Consider the following 20,981-nt stretch of genomic DNA (forward strand, 5'->3'; position numbering starts at 1 on the left):
GGAGGTTTCATACCCCACCTATCTCAGCAAAAAATTTTTTTTCCTTGGGGGTGTGGGGTGTGCACTGCAGCCTTATCCATTTGAAGTAAATAGATACAAGTCAGCAGCAGAACATTAGAGTAAGGGAGTTTCAGTAGTGGCTCTCAGACCTTTGGGCTGAGAAAGAAATGGCTACTGTGGCTTTGCAGTGGATTTTTCTATGGTGGGAAGAGAAGTGCTTCCAAGAGGTGGCTGTTGGAAGCTCTCAGCTAAGAGGGGGGCTTTGGTGCTGAGTGTTTCTAACATTGTATGGCTAATCTTGGTGACAACAGGTTGCTTGCTTGGAAAAAGATATGATAATTTCCCTTTATCTCAACTGCTGGCATGCAAGAAGTCACCATCAGCCAAAACTTTGTGGAACCCCTCAGTCTAGATACTGAACCTGAGATCTGGAAGGTGCAACAGCTGAAGAAGGAGCAGATCAAGACCTTCAACAACAAACTTGCCTCCTTTGTTGATAAGGTAGGACCTGTAATTTATTCACTCTTACATAAAAGGACTCCTGGTGGGATACAACACTCTGGGGTAGATGGAGAGGTCTTTTTTTCTCTACTGGAATAACAGCAAGGCAAATGGGGCTTTGGACAAGGGAGTTTACTTAGTGCTTGGATCTGACAGCCTGTGATGGCTGAGGTTACTCACACCAGGCTGCCAAAGCACTGGTACATGCTCTTCAGCTGCTGAAATGTGTCTTCTGGGTGTCAGGTCTGACTTTTGGAGCAAAGGAAAATAAAAGTCTTGGTGACTAAACACAGCCTGCTTTAATGGCAGCTTTCCTCATGGAGGAAGAGGAACTTTGGGCCTTTGCTGGAGACCTATCAATTTCCACAGGTAATTCCTTGCTGGTATCTCGGGTGAGAAAGGAAGGCTGGATGAGAAAGTTCAGAGCTAGAAACAGGCAGGACCTTGTGGAGAAGACCATGAGGAAAGCCCTGGGTCACTCATCCACACAGGGAACTCTGCCCCAAAATAGCAATGTGATGCATCAGGCTCTGGGTATCCTTTGGCCATGCTGAGGGCTCGGTGGTTATTTTTACAGCGAGCTGGGCAGTTCACTGCTGCTCTAGGCGGATTTTGGAGCACAGAATGTGGTGAGCACCACTAGAGGGCTCAGCAAAGACTTTACGTGTGTAAAAGATGCTGCTCAATTCTTTACTGAACAGTGTTAGTTAGCAATCTGCCTCCTTGTAAGGTGCAGCAGGAGAGAGCCAGAACATCTGTTCACCTCAGAAGGCTTCTTGGTGACAATGTGTGACTGGAGAAGAAAATAGAGAGGAGCATTTTTTGGAAATATCTGCTTTGCACTTTCTGTACTACAGTCCAGATCCTTACAGGTCCATTTCTGCCCCACAGCCTGCTCATGTCCCTTCCCTCTCTCCTAGCAGACACAAGGAGGAAATCAGCCCACACCCGGCTTCAGAGGATGGGTTTGTGGTGCTGAAGAACTTCCTTGGAGCCCTTTTCAGGTGTGAGAGAGAACCTTAGGTGGCATTGCCTCCTGCCAGCCATGTTTTTCTGTAACACAGAAGGCTGCTGGTGCACTGAGACGGCTGCCTAGGCAGTGGCAGGTGCTGCCTCGGTCCCTTCACGTGCCCCTGTTTCTGCACCCGATGGCTGGCCCTTGTATCACACAGTTTGCTGCTGTTTGGGTTCACAGTTCTACTTGGTTCTGCTCGTACAACACCTTGCACAGATCACTTCTGGCCCTGACTGAGGTTCCCAGTAACAATAAATAACTGTAGTGAAACCTTCTGTTTATAGCTGATTACTTCTGGCATGGGGAGACTTGAGGGCAGCGTGATTTGGGGAAGGTTTTTAGAAGCAACTCTAAAATGCAAAACATCAGTTTGCAACTGGCTTGGCTCTTTCCACCGGTGGTGTGTCTTTGCCAGTTGTTCTGGTGTGCAGATCTGTCCCAGTTCCTCCAAAATGAGATTCTGCCTTTGAGCAAAGTGCAGCTGCAGGCCAGGGTGGAAGTGACTGAAGGATGAGATAATTCCTGATATCCTAATACCTGGGTTCTGGCCCTCTCAGGCCATGTGACAATGCTGATGATCTGCCAATGTGAACAAGAGCTGTGGCATGGGACAGCCCTGTCTTCCAACAGAGCTGAGTGCTCAGGGGATTTTATTTTTTTTCCCCAAGCCAGAGGTTGTATGTGGACCCAGGAGAATTTTCTTGTCAAATGACAACTTTGATGAACAGCAGCTCATCGTGGATTCCTCTCAAGGTGCCAGGGCTGCCCACAGTTGTCATTTGAAATCCCGTATCCCTCTTCCACAGTATCAGCCACAGGATCTGAAGGATGTGAGTGACCAAAGCAGTCTTAATAGATCTTAGGATTCTCTCCCACCTAAGACAAGTCAAAGTGTTGCCCTTTGCTGCTTGCCCCAAGTCCCACACACTTGCACTGTGTGCAGTAATAACCTCAATGTCAACACTGGAATGGTAAATACTGCTGCAGAGCAACTTGGGCCTCTGAGCAAACTGTTTCCATCCCTAGCACCTCCCTGCGACTTATAGCCAGCATGCTGACAGTTCCCTTGTGCCACCAGACAGGCAGCCAAATACTAAGTTCTTTCCAGATGGTTTTTCTGGATCAGAGAGAGAACTCAGATGTGGCAGCCTAAACCCATCGCTAGTGCTGTGCACGCCAGCAAGCAAGCACAAGGTGTCTGGGTCCCCAAGAAGCGCTGGTGGGAGGTAATGACGTGCTGTCCTCCCTGGGTCCATTGCACCATGAGCTGGAAGAAGCACCACTGTGTTGCTCGGCAAGCTGTGCTCAGCCAGCTATGCAAAACCTCCTGGCCCCGATCCGAGCAGTGGCCTCTCCGGCAGTTGGTATGCTCCAGTAATGATTGGACACTATTCTGGCATGCACCAAGAGCAAAGCTGCCGCCAGGCTCAACTTCTTGGGAAAAAGCTGGATTTAGAGCTTGGCCTGCAAATGATATAGTGCAATTGCTGTTGTGAACTGGAGCTTTTAATTGGGAAATGTTGTGAAATGACAGGAATTCATTTATTTGCGAGGGGCATGCTAGATGCCAGGCTTAGCACACTTAGTGTCTGGTCAAGGAAGGGAAAGATGTGGGACTGAGAAGCTGTGAGGTGGGATGAATCTTTTGGTGGCAGTACCAGTTTATGTTGATTTAAAGTGCTCATGAAATATGGTGTCTCATGATACCACAGGTCTGTGGAAAAGATGAATGCAGAAAAATCTCTCACCTTTATGTGGCAAATTCTAGGTTACTGATTACTGGTCCTCATCGTGTCTGTGACAAATGGGACAACTGTAAGCCCTGGAGAGACTGGGAATGTGGATTTGTGGAATTTGGCATGTCTGGAACTGTGGAACAGCTCTGTATCAGAGATTGCCCCAGAGGTGGGAAGGGGGCTGCAAATTTTTCCATTGGAACGAGATTTTTTTTTGGGGGGGGTGCTTTGTGAAGGCAGCTTCAGCAAATGTACGTTGGCATGATACACTTGGCAGAGCCTCTCTGATGGAAGAGTCCTCTTGGAAAGGAAGCACCGTTCTTTAAAGCAGTGCTATCATCTGTAAGGCGGTGGTAAAGAGATTCCTCCAATGAAACTTTGGCTGTTAGTCTGTGGAAAAAGAGAGACCTTCAAGAAGGGATTCCCTGGATAGAGGGAATCACTTTCTGGAGGTGGTGATGTCTTTTCACCAGTTTTGCAGAGAACCTAAATGACTAGATCAGCCAAAATGCTTCCATTTAGAGGTGGATGTTACAGGAGATGAAGCCTACACTAGGTGACTTTTCTATGGGCCCTTCCCTTGCTGGGCAGGAGGTCTAGTCTGAGAATAACCAAAGCTCTGGTCCTTTTTGTGTTGCTTTACCTGTTCTCAATCTGTTTTGTTGTCCTGCAGATAAAGTTATTGCAGATGCAGAGATAATTGTAGCAATTGAGGTGTCAATAACTCCAAAGAGTGATTTATTCAGCTGATCAGTCTGACCTTGATTGGATTAATTATCAGCTCTAATCCAACTGGGAGGCCAGCCCAGGTGATATGTAGGCATGATTGTGTGGGTGTGGTGAACATCTCAGAACTAATGATGCTCTGCTCAGAGAAGGCAGTGCTGGGACCCACTTTTCTTGTAGGCTGCTAATCATGTTGTTTACTGGATTCTGAATGTCTGCCAGAACTATGCACAGCTGTTATTTGAACTTCCTTTTGGGGTGGGAGGGATGTTATTAAAACTCTTCTCAAACATAAACAGTGTCTTTTGATGCCTACCTTAGCCCTCTTAGTGTGCTTTCTACCTGGGAAAAGATGAAAAAGCAGCACAACTCTGACCAAGTGTGTTATTGATTCCTTGTCTAGCTAGGAAGGACAGATGCACTGAGTAAACTTTCCTGTGAAAGGCATTCCTTGGATGTGCTTAAATTTTGTAAAAGTGGAAAAGATTACCTGGGTGTTTAATGCTTTTGGTTGCTAAAAGAGTCCTTGCAGATGGGGCTGTGGCTTGGATGAATGAGAAGTCTCCCTCAGGAGAGGCCAGCTGCTCTCTTCTGGCTAGATGATAATATTCAGTGGGTCAGGTGGCAGGAAATGAATCCCACCATGAACAGCTAGTTCCTTTGGATCCAGGTTTGGACCAGATTTGGTTAAGCTGTTTGATCCGAGGTCCTGCTAAAGTAGTGCCCAAGGACTCAAACTCTCGAGATGCACTTCCTTGTGAGCACTGATAGCTAATGTTAATGGCTGCAGTTTCAGCCACTTCCCTAACTTAATCCCACTGAAGATCTTGACTGTGAAGCTCTGCTAACCTTTTTTTTCCCCCCTACTTACATCACGGATGCCATGTTTATTGCCTATTTTTCTGCTGGGCAGCAGCTGCATGTAGAAAACAGTAGTGTTTGCTCATGACACCCAGTGCATTTAACCCACAGTTCAACCCAGTTTCCTCTTCACCCTCCTTTTTTTTCCCTTCTGCCTGTATCACTGCTCCTCCTGAAACCCTTTGGAGATTTCATCTCTGCTTTGCTCCAACACTGCACGCCCCAGCTCGAGGGCATCAGCCTGCGCAGCTGCCAGAGTTCTCCTGTGGCCAAAAGCCAAGCTACTGTGTGCCGTGTTGACACGCGTGTTCTGCTACTGCCCAGCTCTGCTTTCCCAATCCATGGCCCTACTACAACAATTGGGTTGTAGCTTTCATACCTTCTCCCGTTACTCAATACAGCAAAGAATCTTTATTTTGGCTGAGGTTTGTTAGCTGTGTGTGCAGGAATCAAGACTTGCTCAGTCTTCAAGAGATCTCAGGGGATAAGAGGACACTATTTTGCACTAGGTTAGCCAATAAAGTGGAAAAAAATAACAAGCTTCTACTTCTTCCACTCCCTGTAGTTATTAATAATATTAATAACAGCAACAGGAAAATTACTTCATTATTTTCACACATTATATTAAATTGATACTTTCACATTCTTGTAGGGGAGGTAAGAGATTAACAGATATTGCAAGCATGATGAGAATTTTCTGAACAGATCATTTAACGTTACAGGCAGTTACAAGTAAGCTGCTGATTTGTTTACCTTCCTGTTAATCTAAAATAATTAGCCCTTTATTAAAATAGCCATTAATCATTTGTTAACGGGACTGCAAGGTAAAATAATACTTTGTTTTGTACTGGAGGAATACCTACTGGTCAAGACCTGAGACTAAAATCCAGCGTTAATACAGGCCCCCCATTCAAACACAAGTGTCTCAAAGGTGAGACAGAGATGGGAAGTGACTCACCCTCAGCCTTGCCAGATGAAGTTCATCCTGCCTAACTTGGCTTTCTGAAAGTCAAATGTCTAACCTGAAGCCATCATGTAGTCTCCCTGCACAGGCGAGAAAGATGCTGCTCCAGAGGCAGCTCTCCTTTCTTCTTCTTTGTCCCTCAGCGTCTCCTCAGCTTGGCTTGCTGTCATTCTAGTTATGAACTGAGCAATTGGTTCCATCCACTTTTCTGCTGGTGGTTACAGGTTGATTTGTGATGCCCTTGATACCTTCGTCTCTACCTTACTCTACTTGCTGTCCTTCTTCCTCCCAGAAAGAAACATGCAAGCAGTGATGCAGTGCTGTTTCTTACCATCTGAAATGCCGTGGTCCACAGGTCACTTCTGCACGTCCATATCCTAGAGCAGCTCCTGATGGAGGGGCCAGCGACAAGTACTGCGCCAGACTCCTCATCTATCTGCTGAGCTTTTTGTTTGGACTGGCAACCTCTGCCCCACCCTGATCCTAACCTCCGTCCTGGTTCTGTGCAACTCAACCAACTCATTTCCCCAAAATGCTTCTGTTTAGCAAAGAGAAAAGTGGGTTTTTTCCTCTCCTTCTTTCCCAAACATTCCCAATCAGCTGAACTCGGTACCGACTTGTATCAGTCTCTGCAGGACAGAGCCCTTCCATTTTAGGCGGTTCTCAAACATCCTCTAATTATACTTTTCAAGAAGCTTCAGGGTTTTACTGTGATGGGTCAATAGCTCATGTAATTCTGAACGTGCCCTGATATGGGGTTCAGTTTCTTTCTTGAGCAACTGTGGTCTAATAGCGATTTCCAGTCTCTCTCAGATCTAGATTTGGAGGAAGGAAACTCCATCTGATTTACGTATCATTTGGTACATATGTGAGATCACATTCATGCTCTGTCACTGAAGTGTCTGTGTAACTGGTATTATATATTGCTGCAGGTAAGATGCTATCCAAACAGGGGAACCTCGGAATTAAAGTAGCATAATCATTTGGCTGAATCTCAGCAATTCACTTTTCTGTGTCACTACAAGATTTTTGACATGTTTCTTCCTTTTTTCCTCACCACAAAATCTCTTATTGCCTTCACTAGCCACAGAAAAATATTCTCTAGTCTCTGAAATAGAATGTGGGAGAAAATGAAAGTTTATGGGATGAGAATCATTTTTCTAAATATGCCTGTGATCACAGCCCAATTTTCTGAGTGACTTACGGCCCTGCTTAAACAGATACTTAGGCAACTAGCTGTCAAGACCTACTATTCCAGTGCTATGTATATATGTTTATATCCTTTATCTGGACAGCTATTAAATCTAAGTATTGTATTTAATAACTTGCTACTGTATTTGTGTCCACTGTATTAGTGTGCAGTAGCTGCCAACTTCCTTACTGTACTTATTCATCTGTGCTCAGCTGATGCAGCTTGTAAAGATCAGGGATTTGCATCCCGTGGCTACACAAAGTAGCTAGATCTTCCTTCTCAGTTATCTGCAGGATTTCAGTCATTTAGGCTTCCTATTTTAAGCTGATTTAAATGGTCCTGGAAAAATTTAGAGGTGTTTTCTTGAGTACTTATTACTCCCAGGGCAGTTTTGGGGTGGCCCCGTGGCTTAGATTCAGTGGATCAGTTTTAAGTTGACTTGAGTCAGAATGAGATAGATGTGGGCTGGGGAGGCTGCCCGGTTCCTGGGTCAGTGGTACTCAAGAAGTTAAGCTTGGGTCTGTGAACAGACTTTATGGTTTGAAAATGTAAATCCTTGGTGCAGTCTCTCAACAGCCCTTCTCCAGCAGACCCATGCTCAAGTCGCATCACTTTCACCATCCCAAAATTAGCAGTTAAGTGAGTTTTCCTGGTTCCCCTTTGGTCCATGGAGGGAAATAAGAATATTCAGAAAGGAACACTCATGTCACCTGTCTCAGAGACCTCTCTGCGTGGGAGGAATAGCCCATAGAGGTTCTCTACTCTCAACTGTAGAAGCCCAGACAATCTATGGTAAATGAATAACTTCTGGGATTCAATTTAAAGTTGTCTTAAATCATAAAAAGCCAGACCAACTCACATGGCTATTTGAATAGCCCCTAAAGAATTCCACTCCCTAGTAGACTCTGATTATCCATCTCTGTGGTAAGGATGTGTGTTGAACCTGTGGTTCTTTTGGCCCATGTGTGTTGGGAACTGTTGTGCTACTTTTTGAAGGGATCAGAACAGAAGCTATCTGGACACATCTGAGAACAATACCAACTCACTGCAGGAAAGAGGAAGGTGTTGCCGGATGCTCCCCTTCATCTGCAGGATGTGTGAACATCTCTCTGAGCCTGGGTATGTTACTGTTCCTGGAGCCAGCTCAACGGGTTCAGGTGTGGCTTGGTCTGTTGTGCCAAGGCTGAACTGTGCCAGTGACAATCACAACAACCACCACCTACATGCCATGCTCTTGGATTGTGTGGCACATGGGCAGGATGGCTGCTTTTTTGTGCAGGGTTTGCAGGAGGCCTTCTCAGTGGGGACTCTGCTCCCTCAGAGGTCGATGCAGTGGTTCTAGATGTCTGAACACTGCCTGGCTTACTTCATGCAGCCAGTTTACGTATGCTTTTTGGGCAGTGATTTTGTACAGACATCTGTCTAACCATCATTCCAAATTGATCTGGCTTGTTTGGTCTGTGGGTGTTCCCTCCCCTAGGTCATAACACTTCCTTGCAAGATCCATGATTTAAACTATTGCCTGATGCAGAGTACATTGGAACAAGACACACTCAAAATGAAAGGAGCAGGGATGAAGGTGAATTACATCTGAAGCAGTAGGTCACAAACTCAACAGGTGAAAAGCACTGAGCCTTTAGAAACTGTTGTACTGCTGCCAAAGAATCATTAGGGCAAAGGGGACTCTTTGGCTCAGATCTTGCAAGGAAAATCATGGGTTGTGTTCCACTGGGTCTCAGCTCCTCCTGACAAGAAATCGCATATTGTCATCCTGATCTTTCTAATTGCTCCTTGGTCACACAGAAGTTTTAGTCTCTGCAGTTTTCAGACACAGTTTGTCCCATGCAGAATTTCGCACAGAGCAGATACAATTCTGAGAGCATCTTTCAGCTTGACAGAAACTTATTCAGATAAAAATAAAAATATGGGACTGACAGAATATTTCATCCTTGTGATGAAATTCTTGGTGGAATTCTGCATGATGGATACTTTGCTGATCCTTTCTTTTTGGCTGCTTGAATCTCACCAGCAACTTTATCACAAGAGCATCTCGAATACTTAGGAAATGTGGGACTGAAGGAGAACAACTTACATTGGTTTATCTTGGGATGGACCATCATCTAGAAACTATTGAGCCAAACTGAAACAGAAGAGGAAAGATCTTGTGTCCAGTCCTAATATTTTGACAAATCTTACCCCAGATGGGTTGAAATGGACCCATTCCCAGATTTTTCCCCCATTCACTTTTAAAATCATCATCGTTACACAAGCTTTTGTTTACCACAAGCCGCCTTTCCAGCAGGACACGTGATTCTCAGTCCAAGTCAGCTTTTTGTATAATAATTTGGGGAAAGAGGGGAAAATGAGTGGGATACTTGGTTCAAATTTTCATAAAAATATAGGTAATAAGTAAAGTTTAGGTACAAAAAAGTAGCATAAATGGGAGGTCTGGGCTACTAGTAGGCCACTCCTGGTCTAAGGCTTTAAGAGATCAAGTTTTTAGGGGGAAATAGTGTTTTTCATTTGCCTGTCTGGGAAAAACTCTGTCTAATGCTGTACCCTTCATGTGGTTGCTGAGTGTCCAAAAGCTTGTCCACTTTTAGGTAAATCAGCTGGTCTAATAACAGCTGTTACCTCTCCCTACAAACTTCTCCTTTCAGGGGCTTACAAGGCACTTCCCAAATGGAGCCAGAGCAAGGATTACAAAGCCCGGACCACATAACAGCTATGTAGCTGAACTGTTTGTGCTATGGCTTTATCCCCAACCTTTGGAAGGAAGTGCATCCCTTCAGGTGAAGCCCAGCTCATCCTCATGTTGTGCAGGGGATGAAGGAGAGGTGCTTGCCGTTGGGAAGTTGTTCCCAGTGGTGCTTTGGGTGACAGTGTATCACATCTCCATTGTCATCTTGAGGTATTGGTCAAAGCTGAAGTCTCCCAGTGGCGTTGCCTGCAGCGCGACTTGTCTCTCAAATGCTCTTTAACATGTCCACGGCCGTTTGCCACACCAAAGTGTGCTCGGACTGGAAAGATGGAGTCCTGCACAGAGGCAGGGAGGGGGTGGAAGGATGGGTCGGATGGATGCACAGTGGGAGAATCTGGGTAGAAAAGCTTGGATGGAGACCAGCTCTATACTTCATGCATAGCATCATATACTTGATGCATAGTGTGCACTTCAGGTGATACGGTGAAGGAAGCTGAGCACCCTCCGCTCTCCCCACAGTCAGTGAGGGCTATGTGAGGGCTATATGGAGGCTTGGCATCTCATAAAATGAAATGCCAAAAGAGGGGAAAAACGAGAGAGAACAAAGCATAGTAATGTGCATTGATAACTATGCAAACTGTAATTAATGATGGAGGGCAGGCTAACTAGATAAGGAAGCCTCATCTGAGCAAAGCTTGTGAGTCAAGCAGGATTTGGAGAATTTTGCAATTCCTCCATCAGTGTGTGGTGTTTACTCTGTTGCCCGTTCAAGCAGCCATTAATTGCTGCCTGATGAACCGAACCCAGTAATAAAATTAACAAACCTGCTGATTACCATGGAATGGAGACCAACTCCTCCATAAGATATAAAGGAGAACTTCCATCTCCCCTGGCAGAGGAGTTGAGGCTCCTTCACTCTCACTTCTCCTCCTGTTTTACAACCTCCACCACCCGCTCTCTTGCCTTCTCTTAACGCTCTGAAAGCGACGCTATGAGCCGACAATTCTCCAGATTTGGGGATGGGGGTTTCAGTTTTGTTCACTGTGGCAGGCTGGGTAGTGGGCGAAGCTCGTCTGCTGTAAGCTTTTGCGACGACAACAGAGGAGAAGAAAGGTATGGTGGTTATGGGTATGGCAGCAGGAGTCTGCATAACCTTGGTGGGTTTAGGAACGTTTTTATCTGTGGAGGCTACAGAGGAGGAGGAGGAGGATATGGAAGGTGCCTGGGATTTGGTGGCAGGAGACATTTTGATATGGGCTTTGGCAGAAGAGGATGTCCTGTGGGAGCTTTTCAAGGTGGTGAAGCAGGGCTTGGTGGCATCTGTGGAGGAGGTTTAGGCAGGGAGGCACTTGGAGGTGGCCTTCACAGAAATGCCTTTAGCGAGCAAGGGGCTGGACGGAGTTTTGGGCAGGCTGGTGTTAGTCGACGCATCAAGGAGGTCCATGTCAATACCAGCCTGAGGCCAGTACACGGACAAATTGACCCTGAGCTCCAGAGAGTGCGGTCAGATGAGAAAGAGCAGATTAAGACTCTCAACAACAGATTTGCATCATTCATCGATAAGGTAAGTCCCTGTTGTCTTTTTCCTTCTTATCCAGGAGGGGGAGATAGCAGGGGTACTGCTCTGCTTGGGAAAGGTGTGGGGACAAGTGCGGCATTAACACCTCTGATCCTTTTGCATCTTTTCCTCCAAATTTACAGCAATGGCTGGATTCCATTAGGCCAGTACAAAGTTCTTAATAGCTTGTTGTAAACTCTGCTGCATGAATCACTTATATTTAGCCCTGGGATAAGTATCTTCAAGTCGTCTTTTGTGGCAGGATGATAATGAACTACTGGCATGTCACTGACATGTTAATCCATTTCCCTTTTGAGGAAAAGGAAATCTGCAGGGCTAGCAATATTCCAGGGCCTGAGAATTGTTCATGTTAGGAGGAGAAATGGGTAATGGACATCATTGATATGTTTCTGTTTTTTTCCTCAAGCAAAGCAAAATACTGCATTTCTTCAAACCACAAAATGGCAAGTGATTTCTTTGCTCGGAGTTCCTAGCCTCTTTCTGCTAGCCAGGGGTCCCCAAATCTTCTTTACCTATTTCCTTGGTTTACACTACAACTCTTTCGTCTCTGTGCCTAGTGTTATCTTCTCATTCCTTTCTACTCACAGACACAGGAACAAAACACTTCCACCCACACAGACCTCGCATCTGCCTTTGGGTGGTGCCGTGTGTCTCTATAGGGTGGAAGCTGGTATTATTTGTTACATGTGAGGACTTAAGGACTTCTGGTATTACCTTATAGGAAAGATGTTGGTTACACCTAGAAGTTTTAAGCACGCTTAATCCTGAAAAATATGAGGGTTTTTGACTCTTTTTGAAACATTCTGGATGTCAGCTGCCAGGTTAACGGCCCGTTCAGCATCCCCTCTAAAGAGATGCTATCCTTCTGGTTTTCTGAAAATGCCAACTCTGAGTGTTGTAGGTCTTCCTAACCTTCTTCTCTAAGTCAAGATATATCTAGAAGAAGAGTCATCCTGTGTGTTCTCCTAAGGGGCTAGCCCTTCTCACGTATTTGGATGTGTAAGGAACTTGAGAAACAACTGAAATCTCCCCCCACCCCAAACATCCTCCCAAAATATTGTGCATTTAAGAGATGAAAAACCAGCAGAGATCAGAGTGAGGATCAGCTTTGAGAAGCAGCAGTAAAATCATACCCTTCTTAGGCAACAGATTGGATAGTCCCCATATTTACCTAAACTGTCTCATGTGCTAGTATCACAGTTTTTACAGTTGGTCCCAGCTCACTAAACCTCTAGATGTTACTGTGGTGGAAATATTAATTAGTGTTGGTTTTGCTATTGTTAATAGAGACTAATGCTGCTGTCAGTGCTTCCCCCAGTGCTTTCCAGTGGTAGAGACGCTCTTTTGTTTTGGCTTTCAGGTTCAACGCCTTGAGCAGCAGAACCAGGCTCTAGTGACCAAATGGGAACTTCTGCAGCAACAAAGCCTCCATCCAGAGGAAAGGAGAAGTATCGCCTCTTTCTTCCAGTCTTACATCAGCAACCTGCAGAGGCAGTTAGAAACTCTCCAGAACCAAAAGGAACAGCTGGATCCGGAAGCATACAATACGCTTCAGTTTATTGAAGATTATAAAAAGAGGTGAATAATCACAAGCCTGGGAAAAGGCAGACTGTAGAGCTGGAATTTTCCAATGCAATGAAGTAAATTTGGTATCCAAATCCCATTGGAACTGACATGGAACTAGGTGCCTGAGTCCTTCATGTTCCTTTGAACAACTCAACCATAGTAGTAGAAGTAATTGGTGACAGTCAGGTGGTGGAAGGGCAGGATGGGGAGTCTCCACCGTAAAAGAGCTTCATGACTTTGTGAGCCTAATGCTTCCATGTTCCTAAAAGAATGTGTTGCCTTGGTGGTAACAAGCAAGGCCTTGACTCCTTTGGAAGACCCAGTCTAGACTTGCGGTATGAAAACATTAGTGTTGCTGTTAATAATGATGAAAATAATAGCATTATTAATCTGTATGTTTATTATTAAGCCAGGAAGTCTTGTCTTAATCATGGTCTGGGATGCCATAGCTTATCTTCTCACCTTCAAGGGTTTTGTAGCCATTGTGGTGCAGTCCTGTAGTAGGTTCATTATGCAACTTAACTTTGAATCTGGAAGACTAACGCAGGAGTTTTGATGAGGGCAGAACCCTGCACGGTGACAGGAAAATGAAAGACCCTGTAGATCTATGTGACTCCTTCTCCCCTCACACCCTTCTTCCCCCTACCAGTGAGTGACCCAGAATTCCTTACTCCTGCTTCACTGGCAGGTAGGAATTGTGGTAAACCTGTGCACTGGAGGAGACGAGGGGCAGAGCTGAGCAGTGGGCTCAAGCTGAGAAGAGTCGCTTCTTGTTCTAGCTTAGCTGCTCCCAAACGATGCTATACGTCTACAGCCCTGGAATGTGAGAAGTTTAGCTCAGACTGTGAGGACTTTAGACCTTGTCTAGATCTACCATGTTTTTGCTATTTTGGCGTATGCTTTTCCAGAGGTTTTGCAACTGCTTTTGCAGCTGGCAGAAACTGCATTTAAATGAAAACTTGGCACAGTCAGTGTTTGGTTCATTCCCTTTGGTTTCTGATCCACTTGACTGAAAAATTGATAGGCCATGAGCTATCTATTTCTTTTCTCTGTTGCAACAGATTCGAGGATGAAATCAACAAGTGCATGTGTCAAGAGGAGTCATCTGTGGAGCTCAAAAAGGTGAAGTAATCCAAGGCACTGGGCTAAATCAAAGCCCCAGAGAGAAAACAATAACTGAATTGTGGCTGAGGTTTTCAAAAGCAGCCTCTTTGCTTAACTTTATCTCTTCTCTAACTGAAGTCATCTACAACCTAAGTTTTTTACTGCACGAATGGAGAGAAATCATTTCCTCCAGAGACTGACTCGGTCCCTTGTAAGATGAATATCTAAGAGGTGTTTGTCTTTCTCTGTTCACTCAACGTGGTCTGGGTGAGATATTATTAGGGGACTAATGTTGAGGAAGATGAAGCAAAGCCAAAATTCAGCAATTTGTGTGTTGCCTGTGTCAGGTGGAGAAGCTGATTGTGAATGTGACCGTCTTTAATGCAGCTTTCTGCTTATGCATGTGTGTGTACACACATACACCTTTGTGTACACACAGGATAACATTTATAGGTCTTTATAGATGATTTAAGTAGGAAAATAGAAAATTCAGATAACTTTTTATCAGAAAAAATAATGAAATCCGTGTTTGTACATTTTGCATTTTCCCCAGGAATGCATCTGTTGCCACAACTATTCTGCTTTATTTCTAAATAATTCTTTTCATTTCTAAAAGTTGAAAACTTCCCTTCTATTTCTGCTGCTTTTAAAATTAAAACTGAGATTCTTGGGCCATTATCTGACTCCAGGAATGAAGGGCTTAAAGAAATGTACCAAGTTTAGCAAGAATTGCACTTTGGAGAGCTTGCCATTAAAGAAATATAAATACGCCTGTGGTTCTCTTCACAGGAATTGGACAGTGCCCACATGAGAAAAACAGAGTTTGATGTGCGGGTGGAAATACTGAAACAGGCGCTTGAGTTCCTCAGATGCTTATATGAGGCAGTGAGTATGCTTCTTGTGCTAAAAACTTTCCCTCGGGTCATATAGGACATGTACCTTTTGGAGGTTCCTAGAAAATTCACCTGGAACAGGACTTAGCATGTAGAATGGATCATCCTTGGCCTTTGATCTAGTGAAGTGCCTTTTTGTACCCATGAGTGAAAACAGGGGGCTGGTGTGGCCTGGAGGTTGGAAGAGACACTTGAAAATTAAAACTGGTGGTTGACCTGTAGGACTCCAAGGATTCTAGGCTCTGGGTGATGCAGGTAGGGAAGTTCCAGTGGTTGGTTGGACAGAGGGTCCCATTTCATTCCTCATAACAGGGCCTGAACTGTTCAACCGGGCTATTAATATCCAAAATCTTGTTTTCCTTGCAGGAGCTGTCTCAACTGCAAACAGTAGTTGGCAACGCCAATGTCATGCTGTCCATGGACAGCCACACAGATCTGAACATGGATGGCATCATTGAAGAAGTCAGACAGGAGTATGAGGGAATAGCTCAGAAGAGCAAAGCCGAAGTGGATGCCATGTATCAGGGCAGGGTGAGTAGGCAGCAAGGAGATAGGGAAGAAAGTCTGGCTTGGGGATCAGTGGACAAGAAACTAAGGTGCCTGTTCTCTTCTCTCTGCACACCAGTACCAGGACCTTCAGGACATGGGGGTAAATTACCGTGAGCAGCTGAGAAACAGTTTTCAGGAAATCCAAGAACTGACCAGGCAGATCCAAAGACTACAGCCAGAAATTGAAATCGTAAGGAAAAAGGTAAAGCTGAGGCTTTCCTAACAGGACTAAATTGCTCATGTCATGCATCCTAAGGATGTCTACATGGGGAGTCAATGCAGAATAATGTAACCTGCCCTTTGGAGCCAAATCTGGAGATGATGTGTTCACTTTGAAGTGAAACAGGTTTCGATTTTGGTTATCTATGCTGGGATTGAATTTGGGTTAATTTAGCCTGTCTAATGCTGTATCTTTTGAGTGCTATCATTGAGGTAAGCCTTTTAGTTCCAAGGACTCTCAGGAAGGTTTGAAAATCCCAGCCCTGTTGAAGGGAAATGGACACATTCTACTTGTGCCCTCTGCAGAATGCCAGCCTCCAAGAAGCAATTAGGGATGCTGACCAGCATGGGAACTCTGCCCTCAAAGACGGCCAGGAAAAGCTTCAGGAGTTGGAGCATGCCTTTCAGCAGGCCAAAGATGAGCTAGCTCGCCTTCTTCATGACTACCAGGAGCTCCTGAATGCAAAACTGACCCTGGATATTGAAATTGCCATGTACAGGTCACTCCTTGAGGAAGAGGAGACAAGGTAGGTACAAACTATTCATCCTGGATAGAAGCACCTGCTCAGTGCAATCTGTCCTACAATCCATCACTTAGATTGCTAAAATGAACTGCTGTCTGGAAAGGATGAGCTCTCTTTGGGCTATTGATAGAGCCTAAACTGACTTTTAGATTTACTGGGGACACTATCTCAATTTTGCCTTTCCTTCACAGGATACAGGAAGGCTCACCAGCAAGAATCTGTAAGTATATCAAGGTTATGGCCTGCCTTAAGAGCACCATTACCAGTTTATTGTCTGTGATGCTTAACACCATGTGTGTTTTGAACTTAGTTTCCTAGGCAAATGAGGCATATGTTGTTGTCTTGTGTGTGTGAATACATGTGTATATGCATTTATATCTTTGTCCTTATCTACTAATTTTTGAGCTTATTGGCAAATTTCAACAAAACTTGTAAGGAGTGGGAGACATGTCTCTTATTATATGTGTCTACATTATACATGTCTCAATGGAAGCAAAAATAATCTTATTCTGAAACACTTCTGAAACTGGCAGGATGCCAGCTAAAGGAAAGAGAGGCCATACTCATGACCTTGAAGGAACGGATGCACTGTGCTGTTCATCTACAGTGTAAGACATAAGTCATGTTAGGCATAAGTTAAAGCATGAGACACAGACCCACAGGAGGCCACATTTCATAAGCATGTCTGCTTATGAAACTTCTTGCTCACCCTTTATGATGGTTTCAGTATGATACCTAGAGTAGGTACAAGGATGGCCATATATAAGTAAATATATCAACTGTGCTTATAATTGTTTCCATTACAGCAATAAGGTAGACATGACTTTTTCCTTGCAGGTGTCACTGACTACACTGCAAGTGCCACTGGTGGCCTAAGAGGAATATCTAGAGGAGGATGCCATTCTGAAAACACTGGATATGCTTCAGGAGGATCTGGTGCTGAAGGGATAGAAAGTACTTGCACTACAGGTTCCTCTGAGAGGGGTGAATATGGCTCTGGAGGTGGATGCTCCTATGTCACAGCAGGAAGTCACGGCTCTGAGAGCAGGACGCACGATCCGTGCAGTGGGGGTGTGAGCTCTGGCAGTAGCTCCAGCTCTGGAAGGAGAGGGTCCATCTCTGGAGGTGGAGGAGGAAGCCCAGGTGGTGGTGTGTCCATCTCTGGCAGTGGTGGGTCCAGCACTGGAGGAGGCGGCAGTTATGGGTCTGGAAGTGGTGGTTTTGGGTCTGGAGGGGGAGGCATCTCCGGTGGCAGTGGTGGGTCCAGCATTGGAGGGGGAAGCAGCTCTGGAGGAGGAGGCAGTTATGGGTCTGGAAGTGGTGGTTATGGGTCTGGAGGGGGAGGCATCTCTGGTGGCAGTGGTGGGTCCATCTGTGGAGGGGGAAGCAGCTCTGGAGGAGGAGGCAGTTATGGGTCTGGAAGTGGTGGTTATGGGTCTGGAGGGGGAGGCATCTCTGGTGGCAGTGGAGGATCCATCTGTGGAGGGGGAAGCAGCTCTGGAGGAGGCGGCTATGGGTCTGGAAGTGGCAGGCGCAGTCCTATCAGTGGGGGTGTGAGCTCTGGCAGTAGCTCCAGCTCTGGAAGGAGAGGGTCCATCTCTGGAGGTGGAGGAGGAAGCCCAGGTGGTGGGGGATCCATCTCTGGCAGTGGTGGGTCCAGCATTGGAGGAGGAGGTGGTTATGGGTCTGGAAGTGGTGGTTATGGGTCTGGAGGGGGAGGCATCTCAGGTGGTAGTGGAGGATCCATCTGTGGAGGGGGAAGCAGCTCTGGAGGAGGAGGCAGTTATGGGTCTGGAAGTGGTGGCTATGGGTCTGGAGGGGGAGGCATCTCCGGTGGCAGTGGTGGGTCCATCTGTGGAGGGGGAAGCAGCTCTGGAGGAGGCGGCAGTTATGGGTCTGGAAGTGGTGGCTATGGGTCTGGAGGGGGAGGCATCTCCGGTGGCAGTGGAGGATCCATCTGTGGAGGGGGAAGCAGCTCTGGAGGAGGAGGCAGTTATGGGTCTGGAAGTGGCAGGCGCAGTCCTATCAGTGGGGGTGTGAGCTCTGGCAGTAGCTCCAGCTCTGGAAGGAGAGGGTCCATCTCTGGAGGTGGAGGAGGAAGCCCAGGTGGTGGGGGATCCATCTCTGGCAGTGGTGGGTCCAGCATTGGAGGAGGAGGCGGCGGTTATGGGTCTGGAAGTGGTGGTTATGGGTCTGGAGGGGGAGGCATCTCAGGTGGCAGTGGAGGATCCACCTGTGGAGGGGGAAGCAGCTCTGGAGGAGGAGGCGGCGGTTATGGGTCTGGAAGTGGTGGTTATGGGTCTGGAGGGGGAGGCATCTCAGGTGGCAGTGGTGGGTCCATCTGTGGAGGGGGAAGCAGCTCTGGAGGAGGAGGAGGCAGTTATGGGTCTGGAAGTGGTGGCTATGGGTCTGGAGGGGGAGGCATCTCAGGTGGTAGTGGAGGATCCATCTGTGGAGGGGGAAGTAGCTCTGGAGGAGGAGGCGGTTATGGGTCTGGAAGTGGTGGCTATGGGTCTGGAGGGGGAGGCATCTCCGGTGGCAGTGGTGGGTCCATCTGTGGAGGGGGAAGCAGCTCTGGAGGAGGAGGCAGTTATGGGTCTGGAAGTGGCAGGCGCAGTCCTATCAGTGGGGGTGTGAGCTCTGGCAGTAGCTCCAGCTCTGGAAGGAGAGGGTCCATCTCTGGAGGTGGAGGAGGAAGCCCAGGTGGTGGGGGATCCATCTCTGGCAGTGGTGGGTCCAGCATTGGAGGAGGAGGCAGCGGTTATGGGTCTGGAAGTGGTGGTTATGGGTCTGGAGGGGGAGGCATCTCAGGTGGCAGTGGTGGGTCCATCTGTGGAGGGGGAAGTAGCTCTGGAGGAGGAGGCAGTTATGGGTCTGGAAGTGGTGGTTATGGGTCTGGAGGGGGAGGCATCTCCGGTGGCAGTGGAGGATCCATCTGTGGAGGGGGAAGTAGCTCTGGAGGAGGAGGCTATGGGTCTGGAAGTGGCAGGCGCAGTCCTATCAGTGGGGGTGTGAGCTCTGGCAGTAGCTCCAGCTCTGGAAGGAGAGGGTCCATCTCTGGCAGTGGTGGGTCCAGCACTGGAGGAGGAGGCGGTTATGGGTCTGGAAGTGGTGGCTATGGGTCTGGAGGGGGAGGCATCTCCGGTGGCAGTGGAGGATCCATCTGTGGAGGGGGAAGCAGCTCTGGAGGAGGAGGCTATGGGTCTGGAAGTGGCAGGCGCAGTCCTATCAGTGGGGGTGTGAGCTCTGGCAGTAGCTCCAGCTCTGGAAGGAGAGGGTCCATCTCTGGCAGTGGTGGGTCCAGCATTGGGGGAGGAGGCGGCAGTTATGGGTCTGGAAGTGGTGGTTATGGGTCTGGAGGGGGAGGCATCTCAGGTGGCAGTGGAGGATCCACCTCTGGAGGGGGAAGCAGCTCTGGAGGAGGAGGCGGCGGTTATGGGTCTGGAAGTGGTGGCTATGGGTCTGGAGGGGGAGGCATCTCAGGTGGTAGTGGAGGATCCATCTGTGGAGGGGGAAGTAGCTCTGGAGGAGGAGGCGGTTATGGGTCTGGAAGTGGTGGCTATGGGTCTGGAGGGGGAGGCATCTCCGGTGGCAGTGGTGGGTCCATCTGTGGAGGGGGAAGCAGCTCTGGAGGAGGAGGCAGTTATGGGTCTGGAAGTGGCAGGCGCAGTCCTATCAGTGGGGGTGTGAGCTCTGGCAGTAGCTCCAGCTCTGGAAGGAGAGGGTCCATCTCTGGAGGTGGAGGAGGAAGCCCAGGTGGTGGGGGATCCATCTCTGGCAGTGGTGGGTCCAGCATTGGAGGAGGAGGCAGCGGTTATGGGTCTGGAAGTGGTGGTTATGGGTCTGGAGGGGGAGGCATCTCAGGTGGCAGTGGTGGGTCCATCTGTGGAGGGGGAAGTAGCTCTGGAGGAGGAGGCAGTTATGGGTCTGGAAGTGGTGGTTATGGGTCTGGAGGGGGAGGCATCTCCGGTGGCAGTGGAGGATCCATCTGTGGAGGGGGAAGTAGCTCTGGAGGAGGAGGCTATGGGTCTGGAAGTGGCAGGCGCAGTCCTATCAGTGGGGGTGTGAGCTCTGGCAGTAGCTCCAGCTCTGGAAGGAGAGGGTCCATCTCTGGCAGTGGTGGGTCCAGCACTGGAGGAGGAGGCGGTTATGGGTCTGGAAGTGGTGGCTATGGGTCTGGAGGGGGAGGCATCTCTGGTGGCAGTGGTGGGTCCATCTGTGGAGGGGGAAGCAGCTCTGGAGGAGGAGGCTATGGGTCTGGAAGTGGCAGGCGCAGTCCTATCAGTGGGGGTGTGAGCTCTGGCAGTAGCTCCAGCTCTGGAAGGAGAGGGTCCATCTCTGGCAGTGGTGGGTCCAGCATTGGGGGAGGAGGCGGCAGTTATGGGTCTGGAAGTGGTGGTTATGGGTCTGGAGGGGGAGGCATCTCAGGTGGCAGTGGAGGATCCACCTCTGGAGGGGGAAGCAGCTCTGGAGGAGGAGGCGGCGGTTATGGGTCTGGAAGTGGTGGCTATGGGTCTGGAGGGGGAGGCATCTCAGGTGGCAGTGGTGGGTCCATCTGTGGTGGGGGAAGCGGCTCTGGAGGAGGAGGCGGTTATGGGTCTGGAAGTGGCAGGCGCAGTCCTATCAGTGGGGGTGTGAGCTCTGGTAGTAGCTCCAGCTCTGGAAGGAGAGGGTCCATCTCTGGCAGTGGTGGGTCCAGCACTGGAGGAGGAGGCGGTTATGGGTCTGGAAGTGGTGGCTATGGGTCTGGAGGGGGAGGCATCTCAGGTGGTAGTGGAGGATCTATCTGTGGAGGGGGAAGTAGCTCTGGAGGAGGAGCCTATGGGTCTGGAAGTGGTGGTTATGGGTCTG

At 47.8% G+C, this 20,981-nt stretch overlaps 1 protein-coding gene across 7 annotated transcripts in view; it reads left to right on the forward strand.

Moving 5' to 3' along the window:
- LOC112991444 (keratin, type II cytoskeletal 4-like) overlaps positions 1–20,981 on the forward strand; it is a 39,440-nt gene continuing 18,459 nt past the window's right edge. For 2 of the 7 annotated variants that reach the window (XM_064498355.1, XM_064498357.1), the window contains exons 1-10: positions 390–501; positions 7,992–11,260; positions 12,636–12,853; positions 13,903–13,963; positions 14,735–14,830; positions 15,205–15,369; positions 15,464–15,589; positions 15,913–16,133; positions 16,322–16,350; positions 16,968–20,846. In XM_064498355.1, the coding sequence (XP_064354425.1) occupies positions 10,688–11,260; positions 12,636–12,853; positions 13,903–13,963; positions 14,735–14,830; positions 15,205–15,369; positions 15,464–15,589; positions 15,913–16,133; positions 16,322–16,350; positions 16,968–20,846 (5,368 nt within the window). In that variant the 5' untranslated portion in view covers positions 390–501; positions 7,992–10,687. Of the gene's footprint in view, positions 502–7,991; positions 11,261–12,635; positions 12,854–13,902; positions 13,964–14,734; positions 14,831–15,204; positions 15,370–15,463; positions 15,590–15,912; positions 16,134–16,321; positions 16,351–16,967; positions 20,967–20,981 lie in introns of all 7 variants that reach the window. The other 5 variants (XM_064498354.1, XM_064498356.1, XM_064498353.1 and 2 more) reach the window with 5 other exon arrangements.

The sequence above is a fragment of the Dromaius novaehollandiae genome, chromosome 28, assembly GCF_036370855.1.
Source record: "Dromaius novaehollandiae isolate bDroNov1 chromosome 28, bDroNov1.hap1, whole genome shotgun sequence".
In the NCBI taxonomy this organism is placed as follows: domain Eukaryota; kingdom Metazoa; phylum Chordata; class Aves; order Casuariiformes; family Dromaiidae; genus Dromaius; species Dromaius novaehollandiae.